Source organism: Sorex fumeus, unplaced genomic scaffold, assembly GCF_029834395.1.
Source record: "Sorex fumeus unplaced genomic scaffold, SorFum_2.1 ptg000061l, whole genome shotgun sequence".
Classification (NCBI taxonomy): domain Eukaryota; kingdom Metazoa; phylum Chordata; class Mammalia; order Eulipotyphla; family Soricidae; genus Sorex; species Sorex fumeus.
In genome coordinates this window covers 34,015,891-34,042,073 of record NW_026606118.1, presented here as the reverse complement: position 1 = coordinate 34,042,073, position 26,183 = coordinate 34,015,891, and the positions used below count along the sequence as shown (strand labels likewise).

At 37.3% G+C, this 26,183-nt stretch overlaps 1 protein-coding gene across 1 annotated transcript in view; it reads left to right on the top strand.

Moving 5' to 3' along the window:
* ENPP1 (ectonucleotide pyrophosphatase/phosphodiesterase 1) overlaps nucleotides 1-24,400 on the top strand; it is an 81,593-nt gene extending 57,193 nt beyond the window's left edge. Inside the window, exons 16-25 of the mRNA XM_056126325.1 lie at nucleotides 1,683-1,752; nucleotides 5,700-5,787; nucleotides 7,272-7,441; nucleotides 9,253-9,304; nucleotides 11,228-11,382; nucleotides 12,974-13,103; nucleotides 15,916-15,996; nucleotides 17,038-17,170; nucleotides 19,331-19,493; nucleotides 23,716-24,400. Coding sequence (XP_055982300.1) covers nucleotides 1,683-1,752; nucleotides 5,700-5,787; nucleotides 7,272-7,441; nucleotides 9,253-9,304; nucleotides 11,228-11,382; nucleotides 12,974-13,103; nucleotides 15,916-15,996; nucleotides 17,038-17,170; nucleotides 19,331-19,493; nucleotides 23,716-23,886 — 1,213 coding nt within the window. The 3' untranslated portion in view covers nucleotides 23,887-24,400. The remainder of the gene's footprint in view (nucleotides 1-1,682; nucleotides 1,753-5,699; nucleotides 5,788-7,271; nucleotides 7,442-9,252; nucleotides 9,305-11,227; nucleotides 11,383-12,973; nucleotides 13,104-15,915; nucleotides 15,997-17,037; nucleotides 17,171-19,330; nucleotides 19,494-23,715) is intronic.
* Nucleotides 24,401-26,183: the final 1,783 nt, after the last annotated feature.

Sequence of the window (26,183 nt, the reverse complement as noted above, 5' to 3'; positions counted from 1 at the left end):
TTTTGGGCTCATGCCTAGTGGTGCTCAGGGGCTACTCCTGGCTCTGAACTCAGGAAATACTCCTGGCGGTGCTCAGGGGACCATATGAGATGCCAGGGATCAAACCCAGCAGAGCAAGGTAAACGCCCTTCCTGCTGTACTATTGCTCTGGCCTGTGATTAAGAGTTTCGCTTTCGTGTTTTGATTACAGACGTTCCCAGACTTATTTCCACACTTATCCCATTTCAGAAAAATTAACAAAAATCCCTTGGCATCCCTTTGGAAATTTACCGTCTTTAAACTAACAGGGCAGAAACACCCTTTCATTCTGCCTGAAGCTGTTCCTGCTCTCCTAGGTGCTTCCAGCACTTTGCAGTATACTGTGTCACCTGTTCTGAAAGAGACTGGTGTAGAAGAAGAATGTGGGGCTGGAGAAAGAGCTCAGAAAGCTAAGCTTGTGAAAAATTGCATGTGGGAATCCCAGTTTGATCCCTGGCACTGCATGATTCCCCAAGTATTGCCAAGAGTGGTCCCCAAGCACTACTAGGTGTGTCCCGCCCAAAACAAGAGTGCCCAACACTCTCAAATATTGCACTTGCTCCAAAGTAGAGAAGAAAGTGAAAGAACAGTTCTTGCTCACATGGGAAAATTAGTGTATAGTATCAGTTATGACCCAGAATTTCTTTTGACTAAAACAATCTATTTTTTTATACCCATGATGTATTCGATATGCCAAACACAGTAACAACAAATCTCACAATGGAGATGTTATTGGGCCCACTTGAGCAAATCGATGAACAATGGGAGGACAGTGCTACAGTGCTATTTACTTATTTATTTTTTAAATAATGAATCTCCATGAGGTACACTTACATACTTACAAACTTTCGTGTTGGCATTTCAGTCATACAATGATTGAGTACGTATCCCTCCACCAGTGCCCATTCACCACCAATGATCCCAGTATCCCTCCCACCACCCCCACTCCCATTCCCGCCTCCCCCTGCCTCTGTGGCCTGGCATTCCCTTTTGCTCTCTCTCTCTCTCTCTCCTTTTGGGTGTAGTGGTTTGCAATAGAGTTATTGAGTGGCCACTGTGTTGGTCTATAGTCTACTTTCAGCAAGTATCACCCAACCTGAGTGGGTCCCCCAAAAACCCTTTACTTGGTTTTCCCTTCTGTATGGGAACTCTTTTCCCCCAGCATGTGAGGCTGGCTTCCAAGCCATGGGGCAAACCTCCTGGTCCTTATCTCTACTATTTTTGATTGTTAGTCTCCCATTCTGTTACTTTATATTTCACAGATGAGTTCAATCTTTCTGTGTCTCTCACTCTCTTTGTGACTCATTTCACTTAACATGAAAATCAATCTATTTTTTTTTATAAATTATCCAGCATCACACACTCTTGGCAGCAAGAGAAAAATTAAATTACCAAAGTCTTGGTAAATAGCACAGCCAAGGTTCAGAACCGTGCTCGTGGGTTTCCTCTTCTGTAATGTGGAGCTGGTTTGTCTGCAAACCAAAAGTTTGCCTTTTAGGGCTGTTCAGAGAGACCACATTTTGCTTTGTTTTTATTTAATAAAACAGGTGTTTTTAACAAATAAAATAGCTACTTATTCCTTATTAATGTAAATAATGTTATAGTTATCAATTTTGCTTTATGATTTAACTTTATATTATTAATACAAATCATGTCAAAATTAGGAATCCTTCAGAAAGAAAATATTGTGGAGGAGGATTTCACGGCTCTGACAATGGATTTTCAAATATGCAAGTGAGTAGATGTTATAATGTAAGGCAATAACAGTATATATATTCAGAGGAAGACATTTAAAGTTTGAGACTAAAGAATATAATCAATTAATGGGCCAGGGTAATAACCCCAGTGGTGGAGCACATACGTTTCGCTGCAGGGCTGGGCCCCTATTTAAATAAATAAAAAGATTCATTACATGTTTTGAATGAGTTGTATATATGTAGTATATATATATATATATATATATATATAAAATGAAGGCATTTGTGGGGTTTTGTATTTTTTAGTTTAGACACTGTGATGTACAATACTGTTAATAGTAGTATTTCAGGCATACAGTGTAATAGCACACCCACCACCTCAGTGCCAGCCAGCATCCTGTCTCATCCTCCCACCTTCCTCCTTTGCACATTCAGGGACTGTTAATTTTCAGGGGCTATTAACGTTGGTCATTTTGAATTTTCCTACTGTTTCCTTATATTCAACGTATGAGAGGGATCGTTCTATTTTTGTCCTTCTCCCTCTTGACTTCATTCGATGTGATATTCTCTGGTTGCATGTATATGCAGAAGAATTGCAGAATTTTTCCTTAAAGCTTAGTTTAATTATATATATATACTTATATATAATTAAACTTATATATTTATATATAATTATTTATATATAATTAAACTTATATACTTTTATATAAACTTATATATAATTATATATAATTAAAATTAAATATATATCTTAATTTTAAAAATCTGCTTACCTTTTCTGGGACAGTTGGGTTGTTTCTCCATCTTGGCTGTTGTGAAAAGTTCTGCAAAAAGCATAGGATACTGAATGTCTTTGTAAAATGTCATTTTGGGGTAGATGCCATGAAGAGAATTTGGGGTCAGAGGGAGAGTACAGTTGGGTAGTGTGTTGCCTTGAACATGTCTGACCCGGGTTCAATCCCTGGCACCCCGTATAATCCCCTGAGACTGCTAGGAGTAATCCCTGAATGCAGAGTCAGGAGTGAGTCCCGAGTACCTCCACATATGGTCCAGAAACAAAATAAGAAGTAGAAATGCTGGATCTAATGGAAGCTCGATTCTTAGTTTTTTGAAAGGTCCCCATGCTGTTTTCCATAGAGGCTGAGTCAGACAAAACTTTTGCACCAACAATTGTTGAGGATTCCTTTTCCCCACATGCCTACCAGCACTTATTCAGTGTCTGTCAATCTCACTGGTGTGAGGTGAAATCTCATTTGTATTTCTAGTTATTATTTCCCTGGTGACAAGTGTTGGTGGAATAATACATTTTCATATAATTTTTGGCCATCTCTCTGTCTTCTATCAGGATGGGTTCAGTTCTTCACCCCATTTTTTGATGTAGTTGTTTTTTTGTTAAGTTTTACATAGCTTTATAGATCTAGATATTAGCTCTTTGTCAAGTTTGTGGTGAGATGTTTTCTCCCAGTCTATGAAATATCTTCTTAATCTAGTCATTATTTCTTTTGAGATACAGAAGTTTCCTAATTTTTTAAAAATTTTTATTAGTGAGACATCGTGAGGTACACTTGTAGACTTACAAATTTTTGTGCTTGGGTTTCAGTTATACAATGATCAAATACCCATCCCTCCACCAGTGCCCATTTCCCACCACCACGGATCCCAGTATCCCTCCCAACCCCCCTTCTCCCCCATCCCACCCTGCCTCTGTGGCAGGACATTCCCTTTTGTTCTCTCTCTCTTATTGGTTGTTGTGGTTTGCAAAAGAGTCAATGGGTGACAATCATGTTTGGTCTATAGTCTCAGAAGTTTCCTAATTTGATGTAAGAACCATTTGTTTATTTTGCTTCAGTTTTGTTGACCAATGGCATTGAGTCTTTAAGATGCCTCTGGAGCCAATATTATGTAGATTTCTGTCCATATATTCCTTGATGTATTCTAATGGATTCAGGTCTAGTATAAAATTCTGTAATCTATTTTGAATTAACTTTTGCATGTGATGTGACACAGAGATGCAGATTTATCTTTTTTTATGTGTGGTTAGTCAGTTTTCCCAGCACTATTGAGGTTTATCTTGCTCTACTCCATACCCCTAACCTTTAAGATTAGCTGTTTATATATTTGAGGTTTACCTTGCTCTATTCCATACCCCTAGATACTTTAATATTAGCTGTCTATATATTTGAGGGTTTCTCTCTAGACTCAGTTCTATTCCATTGATCTGTCTGCCTTAATATGAGTACCACAGTGTCTAGATTATTACAGATTTATAGTGTAATTTAAAGTTGGAGAAAGAAAAGTCATCTTTCACTTTACCATTATTTCTTTGGATATTTGGGAGAGTTTATGAATTTTATATAAATTTTTACAGTATTTGAAAGATCTTATGAGTCTTTTTTAATGGAAACTGAAGAGTTAGTACAGTGCTTTGTGTAGGATGGCCATTTTAAGAATGTTACTCCTTCCAATCCATGAACAAGGAATGTGTTTAAATTTCCTTTTTCAAAAAAATAGTGAAATAATGAATTACAATTTTATTTGTGTAAGTCTCACTTTGGTATATTCTCAGATACTTGATCTTTGAAGGCACAGTTGTGAATTGGGTTCTTTGTCTCTCTCTCTCTCTCTCTCTCTCTCTCTCTCTCTCAGAATCTGTCCCCCCAACTTATTCTTTGTGTTTAGAAGCACCACAGGAGTCAGTGATAGTACAGCAGATAAGGTGTTTGCCTTATACATGGCAACCTACATGGCCCTCTGAACAGTGGGAGGAGTAACTCCTGAGTGCACAGTCAGGAGTAATCCCTGAGCACTATTGGGTATATGACCCAAAAAGCAAGAGAAGAATAAGGAAACACAACAAATTTTTCATTTGATTTTTTTAGCCTACTGCTTCATTGTATGGGTTTATGGTTTTTAGGAGCTTTCTGGTAGCGTCCGTAGGATTTTCTAAATATAGAAGCTTGTCATCTGCAAATAGTAATGGTTTTATTCTTTTTCAGGCTGGATTTGCTTAATATCTCTTTCTTGCCTAGTTGTGTCAAAAACTTCTAATACTTTGAATGTTTAAATTAATAAAATTGTTAAATTTTATATTGGAGTTTTATGAATATGAGATTTATAACTTAAACTATATGATTTATACCTATATATACTTAATTTAGGATGTTGCCTCACTTAAAAAAAGCTAGCATTTGAATAAGTAAATATCTTTTCCTACTTAACATTCTAAATGAATAAAGTGACTTGCATTTATCCTAGCATTTTATTTTTTTAAATACAAAACACAATTCTCTAATTTAATCTCTTGATCATTATTGTGTGAGGTGGGTAGGGTGAGATTGATATTGTCTTTCAAAGATTAAAATAAAATATTTTATCATTTCCATTCTGATTGTCAGATCAGAAATAGTGATGAAGTAAGGGGAAATATTCTTCATGTCCTTAAGTTAAATGGAACAGGAGCCTTAAAGAATCATATAGTATACAATGGGCATAAGATTTATCCCCATGGGCCAGACAGATAGTACAGTGGGTAAGGAGCTTGCCTTGCATGCTGCTGACCCAGGTTTGATCCCCAGTGTCCCATGTGGTCCCCAGAGCCCCCAAGAGTGATCTCTGAGGGGCCAGAGAGATAGTACAGTGAGTTAGGTGCTTGCCTTGTACAATGACCAACCCAGGTTCAATCTCCAGCATTCTATATGGTCTCCTGAGTATCCCCAAGAGTGATTCCTAAGTGCAGAACCAGTAGTAACTCCTGAGTATCACCAGATCTGGCCCCCAAACAAAAACAGAACAAAAAAGAATAGTCCTGGAGCTAAAAGTAAGCCTTGAGCACCACCAGATGTTGCTCAACTCAAAACAAAATTTCCTCTCTTGACATACTTTTTTAATGTATGTACAGTGTTAATAATACAAAATCAGTTTCTTTGTCAGCTGCATACATCTCTAAAAATGAGTTAATAAATGTTTCCTCTTTGGTCATTGTAGGCTCTCTTTATTGGCTATGGACCTGGATTCAAGCATGGCATTGAAGTTGATGCCTTTGAAAATATTGAAGTCTATAATTTAATGTGTGGTAAGTCTGACCAGGAAACTTTTATTCCTTCTGGACATAGAGCAAGAATGGTTTATCAAAAATGGTTTCATGCCACTCCTCTTTTGGAGATGAAAGTGAAACATAATGCCCCCTTAGATTTTTAGCATCATCTTTATGACCCAAAGTCATTGAAAAAGATTAGAATATATAGCTGGAGTCATAGCACAGCGGGTAGGGCATTTGCCTTGTATGCGGCCGACCCAGGTTCTATTCCTCCATCCCTCTCTGACAGCCTGGCAAGCTACCGAGAGTATTCTGTTCACATGGCAGAGCCTGGGAAGCTCCTCGTGGCATATTCGATATGCCAAAAACAGTAACAACAAGTCTCACAATGGAGACGTTACTGGTGCCCACTCGAGAAAATCGATGAACAATGGAGGACAGTGTTACAGTGCTACAGTCTTATTACTGTGTGTTTAATCATGCTGCAACTCCAGTTAATAAAAAGTGCTTGGAATTTATGAACTGTGGACAGAATTGGCAGAACCTTGGATAGTAGGAATAATTATCTGGATGCTGAGGTTGGGGATACAGAGGCGAATCCTATTGAATATTTTTGGCTTATTATTTATCTTCTTAGTACTTTTATGGTTGAAAATTGGGTTTAAAATGTTGCTTTATTTTCCTGATAAAAATACAGGATAAATAAATAAACTCAGACAAAGCTGGTTTTGAATCCTATTGTGTTAGGTTTGAGACCTGAATAAGTCACTTTGATAGTTTATCTACTAAATAATGACAAGAAATTATTCGATTATGCTGAGGATTAAGTAACAGCAACACTTTAGTCCAGTGTTTAGCATATTATAAGCACTTAAGTTGTACTCAGCTATTACAGACATAAAATTTATTAGCGGATTTCTTCGAGTAGTTTAGCATACATGTCAGTGTTTCGATTAAGATTAGCAGGGGCTGGAAAGATAATCCAGAAGGTAAGGGGCTTGTCTTGCACAAGGCCAACTCTAGTTCCAGTTCACTCTTTAGACCCTGTATGGTCCCCCAAGGAACCCCAGAAGGAGTAATCTCTGAGCATAGAGTCAAGAATAATCCCTGAGCACTACTGGGTGTGAACACCGCCTTAAAAAAAATGAATGGAAGTTATAGATAGTAGTTATAAATGGTAGTTATAAATGGTAGTTAATATAAGTAGAGTTTAAAATTCAGGAGATTTTTATACTTTTGTTTTATAGTGCAAAAATTTTTTAATAGATTTGGTTTTATTTGTCGATGAATAATAAACCCAGAAGTTCTCATGCTTATCCTGATTCTGTACTCATGGATTACTCTTGGTGGTACTCAGAGGATTACATAGGGTGCTAGGGATGGACTTGGGGTAACCTTTACCCCTGTATTAGCTCTCTGGCCTTCAATTTGGTTTTAATCAAAAATAGAAATTATGGTATAAATCTACCATTTAATTTTGAAAATTCTAAATAACTCATTATATTTTTGAAATTATGCAGATTTACTGAATTTGGCACCAGCTTCTAATAATGGAACTCATGGAAGTCTTAACCACCTTCTGAAAAGACCTGTTTACATCCCAGAGCATCCCAGTGAACCCCACCCCCTGGACCAGTGCCCCTTCATAGGAACCCCCAGAGATAATCTTGGCTGTTCTTGCGATCCCTCAGTAAGTTGTACCAAGAAATTGTGCACCCTCTACATAGCACACTCTGTGCTGTAGAAATAATTATCAAATTAAAATTTGTATGTAAGAGTAAAATTTATGTTTGATTCTAGTGTCACATGCAGACCTTTTATGGCTTTTTCTTTTCTACCTAGTTTTTGCATTTCCACTTTTTATCCTTTGATACTCTGGTGAAAGTCTGGCAGAATTCTAGAACATCCTGAATGTGAGACTGTGCTATTAATCCTAAGTGAGGTCACAATTTTGAATGAGCTACAAGCTTATTTCTATAGCACACCCTCAACTTACTTACATATAGGGAGAAAATTTTATTTTTAATATCAGGAAAGGAAATATTGTGCTGTTAATGTTCAGTTGTAAGAAGATCAAAATAGGTGATAATCGAGCCAGGGCAATTGTACAATGGGAAGGGCACTTGCCTTGTACACGACCTACCTGGTTTTGATCCCCAGTGCCCCATGTGGTCCCTGGAACCCCTCTAAGAGTGATTCCTGAGTGCAGAGCCAGGAGTAACTCCTAAACCCTGCTAAGCATGCCCCCCCAAAAACAAATTAAACATGTAGGTGATAATTATAAAGAAAATTGATAGTGTTCATAAGATGATATTATCAAAAGCTGTTGATTTTGTTTTGTTTTGTTTTTGTTTTTGGGTCACACCTGGCGATGCTCAGGGGTTACTCCTGATTCCTGACTCTGCACTCAGGAATCACTTCTGGCAGTGCTCGGAGGACCATATAGGTTGCTGGGAATTGAACCTGAATCAGCCACGTGCAGGGCAAACACCCTACCCACTGTGCTATCACTCCATTCCAGAAGCTGTTGATTTTTTTAAGTTTCATTTCATTTTACACTTGCATAAAGACTGTGAAGTATAGGAAGTGAGTTACAAAAGATCAATTAAATTCTTAATTTTTGATTAGTAGTGTACTTATACTAACAATGTTGTTATGCTTTCCTCTTCATATTTAAAAAGAAAACTCACAAAAAGCTCCTCAAAACAATAAGTTTGTATAGTACAGTGGCAGATCACAAAATCAATACCCCAAAACCCACGACTTTCCTATATACAAATAATGAAAGAGAAAAAAGAGATATCAAAAAAACAATCCCATTCACAATTATACCTCAGAAAATCAAGTGCCTCAGAATCAGTTTAACTAATGACCTATACAAAGTAAACTACAAAACACTACTTCAAGAAATAAAAGAGGACATGAAGAAATGGAAACATATACCCTAGTCATGGATTGGGCTGGAGCGATAGTACAGCGGTAGGGCGTTTGCCTTGCACGCAGCCAACATGTCTGACCTGAGTTCGATTCCTCCGCCCCTCTCAGAGAGCCCGGCAAGCTACCGAGAGTATCTTGCCCACATGGCAGAGCCTGGCAAGCTCCCCGTGATGCATTCGATATACCAAACACAGTAACAACAAAGTCTCCAATGGAGACGTTACTGGGCCCGCTCCAGCAAATCGATGAACAACGGGAGGACAGTGACAGTGACAGTGACAGTCATGGATTGGGAGGATTAACATTGTCAAAATGGCAGTACTCTCCAAAGCAGTATACAGATTCAATGCAGTCCCTCTAAGGATACCCATACATTTTTCAGAGAAGTATATCAAACACTCTTAAAGTTCATTCCGCACAATAAATAAACAAACAGGAAAACCTCACATGAGATGATTTCAAATGTTATCTTCTTCTCTGATGGAATTATTAAACTGTAGATACTATGTCTTGTAAAATTAAAACGTCTCTCAATCCTTAAAATTAATATGATTAACTTTTTAGGTTTTGCCAAGTATGGATTTTCAGAGCCAGTTGAATCTGACTGTGACAGAAGGTAAGGCCTTTCGAGTTTAGAATATAAAAGCCGGCTTTTTCTCAGTAATCGGAGACACAGGATTGGTTTTCTGGCATTATTTTAGAGTGGGCTGGAGCGATAGCACAGCGGTTGGGCATTTGCCTTGCACACAGCCAGCCCCGCTGAGCTGGGTTTGATTCCTCCACCCCTCTCAGAGAGCCCAGCAAGCTACCGAGAGTATCTTGCCCACATGACAAAGCCTGGCAAGCTATCCTTGACTTATTTGACATGCTAAAACACAGTAACAACAAGTCTTAAAATGGAGACGTTACTGGGCCCACTTGAGCAAATCGATGAACAACGGAAGGACAGTGACAGTGATTTTAGAGTGACCAGTAGAATTAAGGAAGTAATGGAGGGTCACCTTATGGAGCAGATTTCTTCTTTTACTAGTCTCGATTGTCAGTCATTAAAAATGGAAGGGATATTTGCAGTGGAAACTCTTGTGTAATAGAGTTAATGGAACCTAAATAACTCTTTATGAACATAATAGACGTCTTTTGAAATTTACAGATTTTTTTAAAGTGTGCAGTAGTTCCTATGATAGGTTTTATTTAAAGTACCTATTATAGACAACTCTCTTGATTTTTAATTTTAAGAAAGGATAAATCAGTCTATCAAAAGATGTTTCTTTCTAATCATTGAATAAAATAGATGTATGAGAAACCTAGTGGAATATTTCAGTTATAACTTTAGTGTTTACGGTTACACTGATGCAGTCTCTGATCCTTAAGTTCTTTGAAGTTTTTCTTGCCTGAATAAAAATGATAAATTTGGCACCATTTTCAACCTGTGAATTCTTCTGTTAGATTAAAAAAAAATCTTTGATGGTCCCAAGGTTGCAAGTGTTGTGACAAAGGATAGCACTTTTGAAACTGAGTGGATCTCAGTATAAATATGAGCTTAGGGACTATCTATTTTTGAAAAAGGATGTTTAGCCCCTATAAACTTCTATGTTTTCATCTGCAAAATGGGTGAGTAATCTTAATTCTCATATAGGAATTAAATTAGAGGAAATAAGCAAAGAATTCTGCAAAATACTGAACACTTAAAAAATAATAATGATTGGTATATACTAACTAGTATAGTTTCATTTAATTAATTATATTCCAAAAAATATTCCAAACTTAGAATTTTAGTTTGAAAATTTGGTTTTGCTGAGTATGTCATCTAAGAAAGTTTTTTATGGAATGTCTTGAAGAGTAAGCTTTAAGTGCATATTCTGTAAATTCTGTAAATCATTTTACAGAATTTTGAGTCTGTAGCTGTATGACCCTGAATGTATCTGACCTCATCTGTCACAAAATTTTGGTAATATCCTTTTAAGTCCTAATTGCCTACATTTCTAGTCATCTTATATAGCATCCTCTTATATTTTGATAGTCCATTAATCTTTCAGAAGCTTTGTAGAAAAAAGTACTACAGGGCATTCTTTTTGTTTTCTTAATTGCTAATGAATCTTCTCTATATAAAAATTATAGTTAACATAATTTTTCAGAGTCTGCAAACATAGTTCAGAGTGCTAGAACACATACTTCACATTCATAGTTCCAGATTTTGATTTCTGACACTGCAAGGTCCCTAAGCATTGCTGGGTATAGTCTTCCTGACACACAGCACCACCAGGAGTGGCCCCAGTAGCAAGCACTGCTAGGTCCAAACAGCACTGCATCTTTGGGCCAGAGTACTGAACTATCAGGCCCACAATGCCAGATTGGGAATTTCCAGGGATGGCTTTAGGGCCGCCGGGGAGTGGTAGGACTCTCACTCTGAAATGCTATAATACATCTTCAGTAGAGTTAAGTGGAAGAAAGGTTTAATAAGTTTATCATTATATAATCATAATATAATACATACTCAGTACATTGAAGTGCTTGTTCCATTTTCCCCATATAACCCAAGAGAAAACCCTCAAGCGCAGGGCTTTGCCCTATGGAAGACCTAGAATTCTCCAGAAGAAGAGCAACGTCTGTCTTCTCTACCAGCACCAATTTGTGAGTGCTTACAGCCATGACATCCTCATGCCTCTTTGGACATCCTACACTGTCGACAGAAATGCAAGTATTTGCCGCGTCTTTAAGCATAAGTCATTGTTTCAACTTATTAAGCAGAACATTGAAGCATACTTTCTCACTGTTGCTCTTGACTCTGTAATCAATTCCCAAATTAGGAGATGACTGAGTGCAAATGTGAAGTAAAATTAGGTTCCAGCTCTGCCACTTGCAAGCTATGTGACTCTGTACTCGAAGCAAATTTCTTCTCCTGCATTATTCATGGGTTTGCTACAAAAAAATGAAGCCTACCTCTCCCCTTAGACCCTTTTCATGGGATGCTGTGAGGGAAAAAGAAAAGAAATGGGCCTTGAAACAAAGAAAGGTGGTTGGAGATGGATTTGAGATCATATATGGAACTGAATGGAGGCTTAAACTAGACTGACCAGATTTTTCGGAAACAGAACGCATCTGACAAGTTGGAGGATGCCCTAAAGGATGGAAAGGAAAATTGAAAGGACTTGTCTGACTTCAGTTGTTGGATTTAAAAAAACACATTTTTGAATGGTGGTAGATGGCAACTAGACTCTCAGATGATCCTAATATATACAGGTCAAGCTACAAAGCTGGACACCTGAAAAGTTAAACCCACAAAAACAAAACTAGCAAATTAAACCAAAACAGACTCCTTGCTTGTGTGATCAGAAGGGTGTACACCAAAAGATGAAAGGGAATGGGGTTGGCAAAGGTACAAGGGGGAGTAACTTTTGTGGTGGAGGATGGAAACCAGACTTTTGGTGTGTGTGAAAAAGTAACATATATAGATGTAAAATTATAATGCTGCACGGGTGAAATCTGTGTAATATTATAAACCAGTGTTACTTGAACAAAAATTTAAAAATAAAAACTAAAGCTGGGTTCAGCAATAGTACAGTAGGTAAGGTGCTCACTGTGCACACAGCTGACAGGGGCTTGAACCCTGGCATTTCATATGGTCCCCTGAGCATGAGCACTGTCAGGAATGATTCCTGAGCAGAGAGCTAGGAATAACCTCTGAGCATTGCCGGGTGTGACCTCCAGTTTAAGTTTATTTAGTTGCCTTTGTAAGTCTATCCATTGTTTTATTGGTCTTATTATTTTTATTGTTGTTTTGTCTCTTACGTATTATGTAGTTATTATTACATAATTTTTGTAATAATTTGAATTTTAAGTTTTTTTTTTATAAAGCTAGAGCTATATAAATGACCAGCCACTACTACTTCCGTAGTTTTTATATTCTTTTGACATTAGGGCATTTTTTACCTCTCCAATTGTAGTCCATATTGTTGCATACGGAATATAGATTCAGATCTTTAAAGATGAGCATTTCACTCGACACGAGTTTAAAATTGAATAAAGAAAAACATTGACAAAATTAGCACAGCATGGTAAAAAATTGGTTGTACATTAATGACAAATGATTGACATCTTTAATATTGTAAGTTTTTGCATGTCAGAAAAAATAGATGAACATACTAGTAGAAAAATGGGAACATGAAGAACATGAGTAAGAGAAGCACCATAACTTTATGATGTCATTCACCCTTAGCTATTTATAAATCAATCTCCTTTTTCTTTATATGCCTGATTTTTTTTTCCTTCTCATTTTGTACTTTAGGACAGTTTCTCTACAGAAAATTTTTCCAACTGTTTTTACCAGGATCCTCGAATTTCTCTTATTCCTGTCCACAAATGTTCATTTTATAAAAGCAACACTAAATTGAGTTATGGATTCCTCTCTCCACCACGTAAGTTTCTGACTTTCTCTTATCGGTTTCCTCTCTTCCTTTTTCTTTTTTCTGCCATACATTATAGGGCGGTGTATATCACCTTGCTTATTTATTGATGAAAATCCAGGATGACTTTAAGTATGCAGAGAAGATTTTAAGGCATATATGTCTTGAATTTTAGAAAACATTTGTTACTATTTGGAAGGAGATGGATTTGTATTGAGGCTGTAGCCAGGATAGTCTTCATTTTTCTTTATTATTTTGAACAGAATTTGAGAAAACCCAGATAAGTTAGAAAGATGCATTATGGCTCTTTGGAAGAAGATAGCACTTCTTAATTTAAAATGAAAATACAATGGGTAAAAAAAAGAAGTAGAGTCTTAAGAGCTTGTCCTTTCACTAAACCCATGCCTGTAGGGGATGGTTTTTTTGGGGGGAAAGCTTAGGGTACTATTTGCTAAAGTGGATAAAATGTAGAAGGTTAAAGAGCAGACATTTTGAGGCCAGTCTTAACATGGGAAAAGTCAGCAGTCTAGGTGTTGTCATATCCTCTTGGTCCAATCCACTCCCCAGAGTAAGAGCCTGATGTCAGAGCTTGGCCTCTGCATTATAAAAATAAACCAGATCCAAACTGAAAACTCATACAAAGAAACCTTGTGCAACATTTCGAGGCAGACATCCTGTGATGTTTTTTCTGGATAATAGGTGTTGTTTTGAAGCCAGACATTCTTCTTCTTCTTCTTCTTCTTTTTTTTTTTTCCTTTTCACTGTAAAAGAGTTTAGGGAAAAATTGTCAACACAATTGTCAAAACGCTTTACCTGAAATGTCAGATAGAGTTTGAATGTGTTTAACTTTGGGCCCTTCCTTCTCACTATATTTATGTTGGACTGGAGTGATAGCACAACAGATGGGGCATTTGCCTTGAACGCAGTCGACCTGGGTTCGATTTCTCTGCCCCTCTTGGAGATTCCGGCAAGCTACCAAGAGTATCTCACCTTCATGGCAAAGTCTAGCAAGATCCCCGTGACATATTTGATATGCCAAAAACAGTATCCACAAGTCTCACAATTTGTTGTGAGATGTTACTGGTGCCCACTCGAGAAAATCGATGGAACAATGGGAGGACAGTGCTACAGTGCTACAGTGCTATATTTATGTATTTGAGTCCTGACTGGCTGTGCTCATGGGCTTAAACTGTTGACTCTGCTCAGGGATCACTCTTGACAGTGGTTGGGGGACCATAGGCGCTGCTGGGAATCAAACCTGGATCAGTCACATGCAAGGCAACCCCTGTTATCTAGTTCCAGATCCCATAGTTTTTATTTTTTTGAGCAATTCGTTGTAGGGGTTGGAGAGAGAGGACAGTGGCTAGGGTACTTGTCCTGCCTGTGGCCAACCCAGGTTCCATACTAAGTGGTCCCCTGAGCATTGCGAGGAGTGACACCTTAGCACAAAGGCAGGTATAAGCCCTGGCACTGCTGGGCAAGTCCCCAAACAAACAAATCTAAAAGAAGACACTCTAAACATTTTTATTGCCTTATATTACAAAATATCAAGAGACATTTTAAAGACCTCGATCAAATCTATTGCTTTTTTCCCCCCCTTGTTACAGTGCTTAGGAAAATAATTTTACAGGTTTAAAATGATAGCTGGGTAACTTTTTTCTTTTCTTTCCTTCCTTTCTTCCTTTCTTCCTTTCTTCCTTTCTTCCTTTCTTTCTTTCTTTCTTTCTTTCTTTCTTTCTTTCTTTCTTTCTTTCTTTCTTTCCTTCCTTCCTTCTTTCTTTCTTTCTCACTTTCTCCCTCCTCCCTTCCTTTCTCCCTCTCTCCCTCCCTCCTACCTTCCCTCCCTCTCTCTTTCCTTCTTTCTTTCTTTCCTTCTTTCTTTTCTTTCTTTCTTTCTTTCTTTCTTTCTTTCTTTCTTTCTTTCTTTCTCTCTCCTTCCTTCCTTCCTTCCTTCCTTCCTTCCTTCCTTCCTTCCTTCCTTCCTTCTTTCTTTTTCCTTCCTTCCTTCTTTCTTTCTTTCTTTCTTTCTTTCTTTCTTTCTTTCTTTCTTTCTTTCTTTCTTTCTTTCTTCTCTCCTTCCTTCCTGCCTGCCTTCCTTCCTTCCTTCCTTCCTTCCTTCTTTCTTTCCTTCTTTCCTTCTTTCTTTCTTTCTTTCTTTCTTTCTTTCTTTCTTTCTTTCTTTCTTTCTCTCTCCTTCCTTCTTTCCTTCCTTCCTTCCTTCTTTCTTTCTTTCTTTCTTTCTTTCTTTCTTTCTTTCTTTCTCTCTCCTTCCTTCCTTCCTTCCTTCCTTCCTTCCTTCCTTCCTTCCTTCCTTCCTTCTTTCTCCTTCCTTCCTTCCTTCCTTCCTTCCTTCCTTCCTTCCTTCCTTCCTTCTTTCTTTCTTTCTTTCCTTCTTTCTCTCTTTCTCTCTTTCTCTTTCTCTGTCTTTCCCTTTTTTCTTTCTCTTTTTCTCTCTTCCTCTTTCTTTCACTTTCTCCCTCCTTCCCTCCCTCCCTCCCTCTCTCCTTTCCTTCCTTCCTTCCTTCCTTCCTTCCTTCCTTCCTTCCTTCCTTCCTTCCTTCCTTCCTTCCTTTTCCACATCAGTGGTGTTCAAAGTTTACCTCTGTCTCTGCACTCAAGGATCACTCCTGGCAGGGTTTAGGGGACCCTATGTGGTACCAGGCATTGAAACTGGATCTGCCACATTCAAGACTAGTGCCTGACCCACTGTCTGTGTAGCTCTAACTAATATCCTAAATTGTTTCAAAGGAAACTATCAAGAAACTGTAATGTCTAATGTTATTTGTGAAGAGAAAATAATTCTTCTCTTTTTTTTTCTTTGCAGAACTAAATAAAGTATCTAATAAAATCAATTCTGAAGCATTGCTTACTACTAATATAGTGCCAATGTACCAGAGTTTTCAAGGTAAAGATATTTTTATCTATATTTATAATTCTTATGAATTTCTTATGTATAAATATAGGAGGTGTATGTTTAAATTAAGTGACTGAATTTTAATTACTTTAAAGTTTTTTTACTTTAATAATACAAGTACACAAACATTTTATGATTATTAAAATTGTAGAATACATGTGTCTGTGTGCATGTTTGTGTGTATGTATATTATCTGTTATTCTACCTAAATGTTTATAAAGTTTGAAGACAAAAAAATGCTGTTTCTTAGATTATCTAGCTACTGTATTGTATACTAATGCAGTTATTGACCTAAAGTCTGTTTCCGGGGCTGAAGTGATAGTACAGAGGGGAGGGCATTTGCCTTGCATACGACTGACCCAAGTTTGATCCCTGGCATTCCATATGATCCCCCCCCCCCCCCCGAGCACTGCCAGGAGTAATTTCTGAGTGCAGAGCCAGGAGTAACCCCTGAGTATTGTGGGGTATGACCCCAAAAGCCAAAACTTATAATAAGAAAATTTAAATTAAAAAAAAAGTCTGTTTTCCTCATTTTACTATTTGGAAGATCTTGATTATTGTTTTGGAGTTTAGAATATATTTTAAAGATTTTACATCCTTGTTAATTATGAGTCTTTGATGCATAAGAATAAATATAAATTTTATACTTAACATGACATAATGTTCTTCGAAACATAGAGCATGTAAGGAGATTCTTACTGTCATTTATGTCTGGAATATTTGCAAATAATTTTAATGAGGCTATTCTGATATTAAGAGTGAAGCTAAATAGCATGCCTTGTTTGTGCTTGTAATATTTACTAGATAATAATATGTGATGACAAGTTCGTGATGATGCACATGTTCAGGGATTCTTAAAACAGTTGAGGCGAACATGTGCCAGTCAGCTGAATAATACATATCTTTGTTCTCACACTAAGACAGAGTCAAATGACTTTCTAGTTATGACAAAGTAAGTTTACTCCTGGGGCTGATGTATTTCGCTTTCATGACACCTTGTCCTTTTGAGACCATATTGTCTTCTTGTTTCAGTTATATGGCTGTACTTCCATGGCACCCTGCTGCAAAGGTATGCTCAGGAAAGAAATGGCATCAATGTTGTCAGTGGTCCTGTGTTTGACTTTGATTATGATGGACGTCATGATTCTGCAGAGATCCTGAAGCAGTAAGAACATACTTTGTTTACTCTCAAAAATAGCCATCAAATATTCTGACCTGTCAAGTTAAATTGACAAAAACTTTTCTCTCAGGTGTCATTGTATCACTGTCATCTCGTTTGTCGATTTACTCGAGCAGGCACCAGTAACGTCTCTGGTCCTCCAAGCTCTGAGATTTTAGCAGCCTCTTCTTACTTGTCTTTTCCCAATGATTGGAGGCTCTTTCAGGCTCAAGGGAATGAGATCTGTTGTCGTTACTATTTTTGCCATATGGAATATGCCATATGGAACTTGCCAGCCTCTGCCTGTGTGGGCAGGATACTCTTGATAGCTTCCCGGGCTCTCCAAGAGGCATATATTTATTTATAAATTTATTTATTTATAAATATATTCATGTAAATTCATTTATATATTTAGAAAAAAGAAATATACAAATTTTTCTCTGGTACTGGTGATATTTATGTACACAATTTCCATTTACTCTGAAAGCATCTCAGAATATACAATTAATTTGCAAGTTTTTCTTGGTGTTAAATACAATATTTTTAGATCAAAGTTGTGTTTCTCTGGGAATATAGTTGGAGGGAAGTGGACACTGGTAAAAAGACTGGTATTGGAACATTTTGTGCCTGAAACTCAGTCATGAATAACTTTGTAAATCACAGTGTCTCAATAACACTTGTAAAAAAAAAAAAAACAGAAACAAAAACGAAAGTAGTATTTTTATTTTCTATTTCAATGGGTAATTCTAGACCACAGTTTCAATGCTGAACTCTGTTAGTTGTCAAGAAGGTAACATCAGTGTTTAAACTTTCTGTGTGTGACTTCTGTCTCTGCATTTAGAGTCTGTACTCCTGGCAGACGGTGGACCACATGAGGTGCTGGGGATTGAACCCAGGCGTTTTGGCATTCTAACACAGGACATCCTCTATACTACTGCTCCTGCCCCTTATAATTACTAACATTTTACTGCACTGCATTGTAGCACTGTCCTCCCATTGTTCATTGATTTGCTCTAGTGAACACCAGTAACGTCTCCGTTGTGAGACTTGTTTTTGGCATATCGAACACATCACGGGGAGCTTGCCAGGCTCTTCCGTGTGGGCGGGATACTCAGGTAGCTTGCCGGGCTCTCTGAGAGGGATGAAGGAATTGAACCTGGGTCGGCTGCATGCAAGGCTAATGCTCTACTCGCTGTGCTATTGCTCCAGCCAACTTTTTACAGCATATTTAGTTATTTTGACTTGACTTTTGTTTTATGCTGCATTGTGTTAAACAGATGCTCTTTTTAAATATTTTTTTCTGGGATTATTCTTTTTTTTTTTGAATTTATTTATTTATTTATTGAATCACCGTGGGAAAGGTTACAAAGCTTTCAGGTTTAGGTCTCAGTCATGCAAATATCAAACACATTTCCCTTTACCAATACTTATTTTTTACCATGAAGAACCCCAATAAAACCCCACTCCCCACCCCTCCCAGTCCCTGTGGGGCAGATGAATTCTAGTTAACACTCTATCTGCTTTGATTAGATTCATTGTTTCAATAAAAGATTCACCACTATTATTTGGAGTTTAACCCCCCCCCCCAAATCAGACATGCTGAAAAAGCATTGTGAATTGATTTGCTTTCTACAGCTGGGTTCAAGAATGTTGGTTTTGGATTTCTGCTATTTTACTTATTGACCCTGGAAGTATTTCTACTGAAAGTCAGTTAAGAAATTGGTTTCTGTGCTCTGGAGTCGTGGCCGTGCTGGAGAGCCGCTAGTGGGGGACAACTGGTGGCCTCGGTAGGGCGTGAAGGGCGGACCGAAACGCCCCCCCTTCCCATGAGGTTTTAGTCGCCCCCACACCCCCGGCTCATACCTGCTGTCCACAAGGCTCCCATGCGGCCGCCATCTTTCTTTCCAGAGAGGAGAAGGCGACTGGGGCAACACCCTTTCCCCTCCAGACAGACATGATGGCCTGGATTAACGCATAGTCCGTTCACTTTTCTGCTCCAAGCTGTCGGGTTCTGCATTAAGTCCTTGTGCTTCTGGGGCCGTGGCCGTGCTGGAGAGCCACTCGCGGGGGCAACTGGTGACCTCGGTAGGGTGTGAAGGATGGACCGGAACGCCCCCCTTTTTCTGGGATTATTCTTTCCTAACATTCTTATTGTCATATTTACAGAAACAGAAAATCCATCCGTGGTCAAGAAGTTCTAGTTCCAACTCATTTCTTCATTGTGTTAACAAGCTGTAAAAATACAACCCAAACTCCATCAGAGTGTAGAAATTTGGATCCTTTGGCTTTTATTTTGCCTCACAGACCTGATAACAGTGAGAGCTGTGTGGTATGTAGACTTTGGTAATGTACCTTGAACACTGAAAAGATGAATATAAATATATTTGTGTGTGTGTGTGTGGTGTGTGCATGTATGTGCGTGTGTGTGAGCTTCACCCAGCGTTGCTCAAGGGCTAATCAGTGTTTGTGGGGTCACTTCTGGCAGTGCTCGAGGTACTATATGGTTTTGGGGCTTGAACCCAGGCCTCTTGTGTAGTAGGCTTTTGTTCAGACCTTAGAGCCATCTCTCTGATCTGGTTTTGTGTATATTGTGTATCTGATATTTTATGGGAAAAACTACACTTGAGTATACATGTGCTTTGAAATTACAGGATGGTTTTAAATTTTATTTTCTGAGATGGAAAGTTTTAAGACCACCCATCTGTTAAAAATAACAAAAAAAAATCGGATTTACAAATGTAAAAACATAATGACTTTATGTGACTTAGGTAATAAACTCTAGGTTTATATGAAGTATGAATTTGCTCTTATTTTATAACTAGATTTAGAATTTTCAAAAGTGTTAAACACTATTATAATTAGATTCTGAAAGTTGTGGTTAGGCAAAGCTTCAAATTTTTCATGTTCTTTATTATAAAAATCATGTTTGTTTCTTATTACAGTTTCTTATTATGACCTTCCAGTGTCAGGAAAAAGAATTTTTTTATTATCCTGGTAGCTCAAAATTTATCTTTGAACATCAAGGCTACATTAAAAGTTTAGCATTTTTGTTTGTTTTTTTGTTTTTGTTTTGTTTTTGGGTCGCACTTGGCGATGCGCAGGGGTTACTCCTGGCTCATGCACTCGGGAATTAGTCCCAGTGGTGCTGGGACTATATGGGATGCTCGGAATTGAGTCTGGGTTGGCTGCATGCAAGGCAAACACCCTACTTGCTGTGCTATAGCTCCAGTCCAACTTTAAAGGTAAAGGTAAAGGTAAAGGCCCTCCCGTTGATCGTCGATTTGCTTGAGCGGGCCCAGTAACGTCTCCATTGGAGACTTTGTTGTTACTGTGTCTGGCATATCGAATACTCTCGGTAGCTTGCCGGGCTCTCTGAGAGGGGTGGAGGAATCGAACTCGGGTCGGCCATGTTGACCGCTTGTAAGGCGAACGCCCTACCCGCTGTGCTATCACTCCAGCCCGGTCCAACCAGTCCAACTTTAGCAGTTTTTAATTTTTTTATTATAAACCAAAATGATGAGTATTTACCTGTTATTCTAGTATCTTTCTCCTTCCCTTCCAACCCTCTTCGAAATTAAAATAAATATGGGCCAAAGTTGGCAAATAAAAGTATGGATTTTTCTATTTTTCTTATTTGCCTCAGTGAATAGACCTTGGATAGACAGTTGATATGGAGTCCTGAGGCCAAAAGGACCCAGTCTGAACTAAGCAGGAGAGAGCACGTGATCAGTCACTCGCCTGTCCCTCCATTCATTTATTTATCTCTTCTTTAATTCATTCATTCACTCCTTATTAAAGATACTCTAATACTAAGGACACAGCACTGAACGAAGCAGGTAGGGGTCTTGGTATGGGCGCAGAGAATACAGCAACCCGGAGACTAGTGGTTTTCCAAAGTGTCATTCATTAAATTTCACAAAGATGTGCCTCTCTTTAATTGATTAATTATTTAGTTGTTTCTACAACAAACTTTCAGAATCAGTTGATCAGTCCTCAGAACACATCTCAGTGACTAAGTTTTCCTTATTCTTATACACTACAGTAGTAAGTTAATCTTTGGTTGCTTGTTTTCTCTCTTACCTTACCAACTGGAAACTGTTGGACACATTACATGAACTTCCTTCATTTTGGCCTCCTTTTTGAGATATTAAATTGTCCTTAAAAGTATAAGTTAGCATTATATGTAGAACTGTAGCATTGTCCTCAAATTGTTCATCGATTTGCTCGAGTGGGCACCAGCATTCATTTATTTATCTCTTCTTTAATTCATTCATTGACTCCTTATTAAAGATACTCTAATACTAAGAGTTGTGAGACTCCATTGTGAGACTTACATAACAGCATTATATACTGAAGCAAATAACATAAAGCTCACTTACAAAAACTTGAGCAGTAAGGAGTTCCTCATGCAAGAGGAAATTCCCGGGTAAAGTCTTGGGATGGTACATTGGTCAACAAGAGCATTAGGAGCCAGAACATTTGTGCTGTTTTGACCACCATTCTTAACTCATGGCCATGTGGGCTGAAGATGACTTATGTTTTTCCAGATAATGTCTTAATTCTGGATCCTACCTCCAAAAAAAAAAAAGTCATGAGCTTCTACTAAATGGCATTGATCAAAGTGACATTAAATTGCAAGAACCAAATGTTGATTTTCTTTTCCATCTCTACCATCCCAAAAGCTAGTGTGCTCATATCCTAAATGAAAACTTTCTGTCATCAGTGTTACTGATAGACTCATTATGTAAGAGAAGATGACTGGAAGTTCTATCAGACAGATGCCTTCTATTTCATCTCTGAGGCAGAATCCAAAGATGAGATGAATGTTGGCCTAAAAAAAACAATATCCGTTATATGTACTTTCTTATCTATCCCTATGACTGTTGGAACAGATGGAAGTTTTCTGCTGGCAAGGAGCTCAGTGAGTCAAATGAGCTGACTCAGTCTCTTTAGAACGGATTTTCTTTTCTCGCTTTCTTTATAGCTAGGTGAGGACTCCTCCCTTTCTCAGTTCTTTGCATTTGTTTCCATTCTCAATTCTTTTTCCTACTTCTTTTAGAGCTAGAGTGAGGATTGCTGCAGAGACTGAGTGCAACAACAGTATTGGTAGTGTGTAATTAAAAGCTAGTGGGAAAATAGAAATATTTGGTCTGATCCCCTTCTATGGAAGAAGTCTAAATGTATCAATTATGGCTAAAAATGTCCCAGGAGATGTGAAACTTTATTGAAATGTGTCTTTAAAGTACAGTTCAGGGACTGGAGCGATAGCACAGCAGGTAGGGAGTTTACCTTGCACGCGGCCGACCCGAGTTCAATTCCCAGCATCCCAATGTCCCCTGAGCACCGCCAGGAGTAACTCCTGAGTGCAGAGCTAGGAGTAACCCCTGTGCATCGCCAGGTATGACCTAAAAAGCAAAAAAAAAAAAAGAAATAAATAAAGTACAGTTGAAGCCCATCAACTCATGAATGCTTTCTTTATCTGACCTTTTCTGAGTAGCTATTTTCAAGAAAACTTTCACCAAAATATGTATATGTGTATATATATATAATGTATATATTATGTATATTGAATTCAGATATTGAACACCTCACTGGACTCAGCTTCTATCAAGAAAGAGAAGAGCCAACTTCAGAAATTTTAATTGTATATATGTATATATATGCATATATACATATATATAATTTTCATCTTTAACCCTATCTAAACTACCATTTCTACCTCCATATGAGAGGCTGTCTGCACCTAATTCTATTTTTTTAACTTTTTTTTTTGCAGTATACTTGAATATAACATTAATTACAGGTATATAACATCACCGGAAAATTATCATCATAATAAATCTAACGTTTGTTGCCATAAGGCGGTAATTTTTTTTCTGGTGATGACAACTTTAAAGACTTTACACTCTTAGCAACTTTCATATCCTTCTTAGATCTCATGTTAACTAAGATTTTATTACCACACCAAAAATAAAATTGGTTTTTATTACTTTCCCAATCCTTTTCTCAGTGAAAATCAATGAAAAGAATTAATTCTCTTAAGATCTAGTGTTTATTTAATACATTTACATGTATCATTACATCTGGTTCTCCTAAAAAAACTAAAGAGGTGCAGGTAAAGGAATCAGTATTCAGATATTTAATAACTTGTCATAGTTTACTTGGTAAGGTAATTATAGAACCAGGGCATGCAGTTTGTTTCTTCACAGCAGTCCCTATATTTTGTTGGTTCTTTATGGTTCTGTTTGCCAACATTTTTTAAACCCAACACTATTGATGTTTCTAGTACCAATTCAATATATGAGCTTCTTTCACAGTATCCTTTTTCCTAAATATTATACATCTAATGAAACCCATATGGTATATAGTACATGATGAGCTAAACAAGAGCAGGAATTCAATCTAGTAAATCTTGGGGCATCTGTCATTTGGGAGCCCGAGTATCAGAACTGAATAAAGTAGGGGAGATGGACACCTTGTAGGAAAAATGAGCTGACTACTCACCAATGACATTTTTTTCTTCTTTATTTCCCCAACTCCACCCCCCATAGCATGGGAAGCGTGAATTTTCATGGGTTGAAGAACTATTGAGGTTACACAGAGCTCGAATCACAGATATTGAACACCTCACTGGACTCAGCTTCTATCAAGAAAGAGAAGAGCCAACTTCAGAAATTTTAACGTTGAAAACATACTTGCCAACCTTTACCCAAGACGACTGATATGTTTCTAATTGCAGAACATACAAACCACAAATCTTTGGAAAGAACTTTCTGTTTTATACGGTCTTCTGTTCACACTATCGCATTTTTTGGAAACTGTCAACCAGAGTTAGAACTGGGCATCCTCTGTGATCACTACCGTCTCAGGGAAATCTGTGGCCTCCGCATAACGATAGGAGAAAGCTCCTATTGAGTCTTACACATGTTTGTATGTGTGAGCACTGAATGCATTGTTCAAGTTTGGGAAATAAAGACACACCATACTAAAACTGCTCTTCTACCTCTTTAAGGGCAGAAGTAGCTGTGAATTTTGTCTGGAAGCCAGATATTTGAAAAATATATTAATTGGTACAGGCACAGTAAACATTGGACTAATGAATAGGATTAGAAGAGTGTCTTTAGTATCTTCACAATAATGTGAGATTCTGGATTCTTTTTAACATAAAATTTTATATTTTATAAAAACAAAAAAGCAAAGTTTTTTGAGGTCCTATTTTTATCTTTATATATATATACACCCTTAAAAGGTAAAATATATAATACCATGCATATTTTACTTAGATTGAATGTATCCACATTTAATGACTCTGACAAGCTAAACTTTGAGGATTTGTGGATTGAGTATATCTGTTATAAAATTTAAATGAATAGGATCAGAAGAACTCATGTTACATTAATGTCTTCATAAGAACTTGAAATTTTTGGATTCTTTTAACATAAAATTTTATATTATTCTTTTGGTTTTAATCAAAAAAAAAGCAAAAATATTTTTGAGGTCTTATTTCTACCTTTTCTGTATAATCTCTCAAAAGTCAATGTATAATACTGTGCATATTTTGATTATTATCAATGTATTCAGATTTTATAACTGACAAGCCAAACTTTGAGGAAGAAATTGTATATTGTGTATATCTGTTACAAAGTTCAAACCATACTTGTTTAGAAAAATCACATCCTATTCACTGGTAGCTCTTCAATAGCTCTTATAAACCTTTAAAATCAGTTTTAGATTGCTAAAATTGTGTCTTGATAAAATTTTATCAGTACGTGCTAATGACATTTTTCATGAGACCATAAAAATATTTTTCTCTGTCACAAAAGTGGTCACACCAGCAGAGTTGTACTGTGATGAGCTATTCATTTTGAAGTTCCATGATTTAAAGGGTAAATGTCATCACATTTCATATGTTTTTGATGGTCGTGATAAGTCAGTCTGTTTTCCTTACTATGTTATGATAACTATCACTTTTATCACAATCTAGAAATTTTCAGAGTTCAGAGGCTGCCTTCAAATTCAGGCTGCCAGTGTCTGACTTAGATATTATACCAAAGATTTGTGTTTGTCTTTCATATTATAATTATGCTTATAACCTCAGGACCACAAAGACCTGTTGGTAATACAATTTGCATCTGGAAATTAGTTAATATTTAATAATGTAGGAAGTTACATTGGTTTTTATTTCACTGCCATGGGTCCCTGAAGAGCAACACATTTCTCTCTGTAGTTCAAATGAAATAATTTCTGCTATGTTAGATTCAGATTTACTGATTCTATTGTTCTAGTTTACTGATTTTGTCCTCTGTCTAATCCATTCTGCTGTAGAGCCCATCCAGTGGTTTTTATATTTCAGTTATTATATATTTTTCTAAAATTTCCATTTTTATACCCTTTATTTTTTTTACTGAGAATATTTATCTTTTTCATAGGCTTTCTATTTCTTCCTGAGATGCTTTTTTTCTCATTTGTTTTGAGCATATTCATAATTACTCATTGAAGCAATTTTATGTTGACTGCTATATAATTCTTGCCAGATAATTCTGATATCTATGTTATTCAGATGTCATTATTTTTATCTTACTTTTCAAAAAGACTTTCTTGGTTCTTGGTATGATGAATTATTTTTAACTGAAACCTGGGTGTTTTAGATACTGTTACACAATTGGATCATTATAAGTCTCTTTGAACTAAATTTCTCTGACATCACCTTCGCCAGGCAGTTGGGGATGATAATGTCCTTATTGGTATGACTAGGGATTCAGGTTGCCCACTTAGCCAACACTCACACTTAGATAACAGGGGTCCCTGAGTAGGGTGGGAATTCTGCTCCTTAGTGCCTTTTTGCTGATGCCTGCAAGGTGGAAAGCACATTGTCACCATATTGCTCTGTGGTCTTCACTGACATTGTGGTCTGGGTTGATGATGAAGACTTGATGATCACCAGGTGGAATTGAAATACTGAAATGAGCAGCCACCAACTCAGCTTTCCCACACTTGCCAACTAGAGAAGTTCGGGACT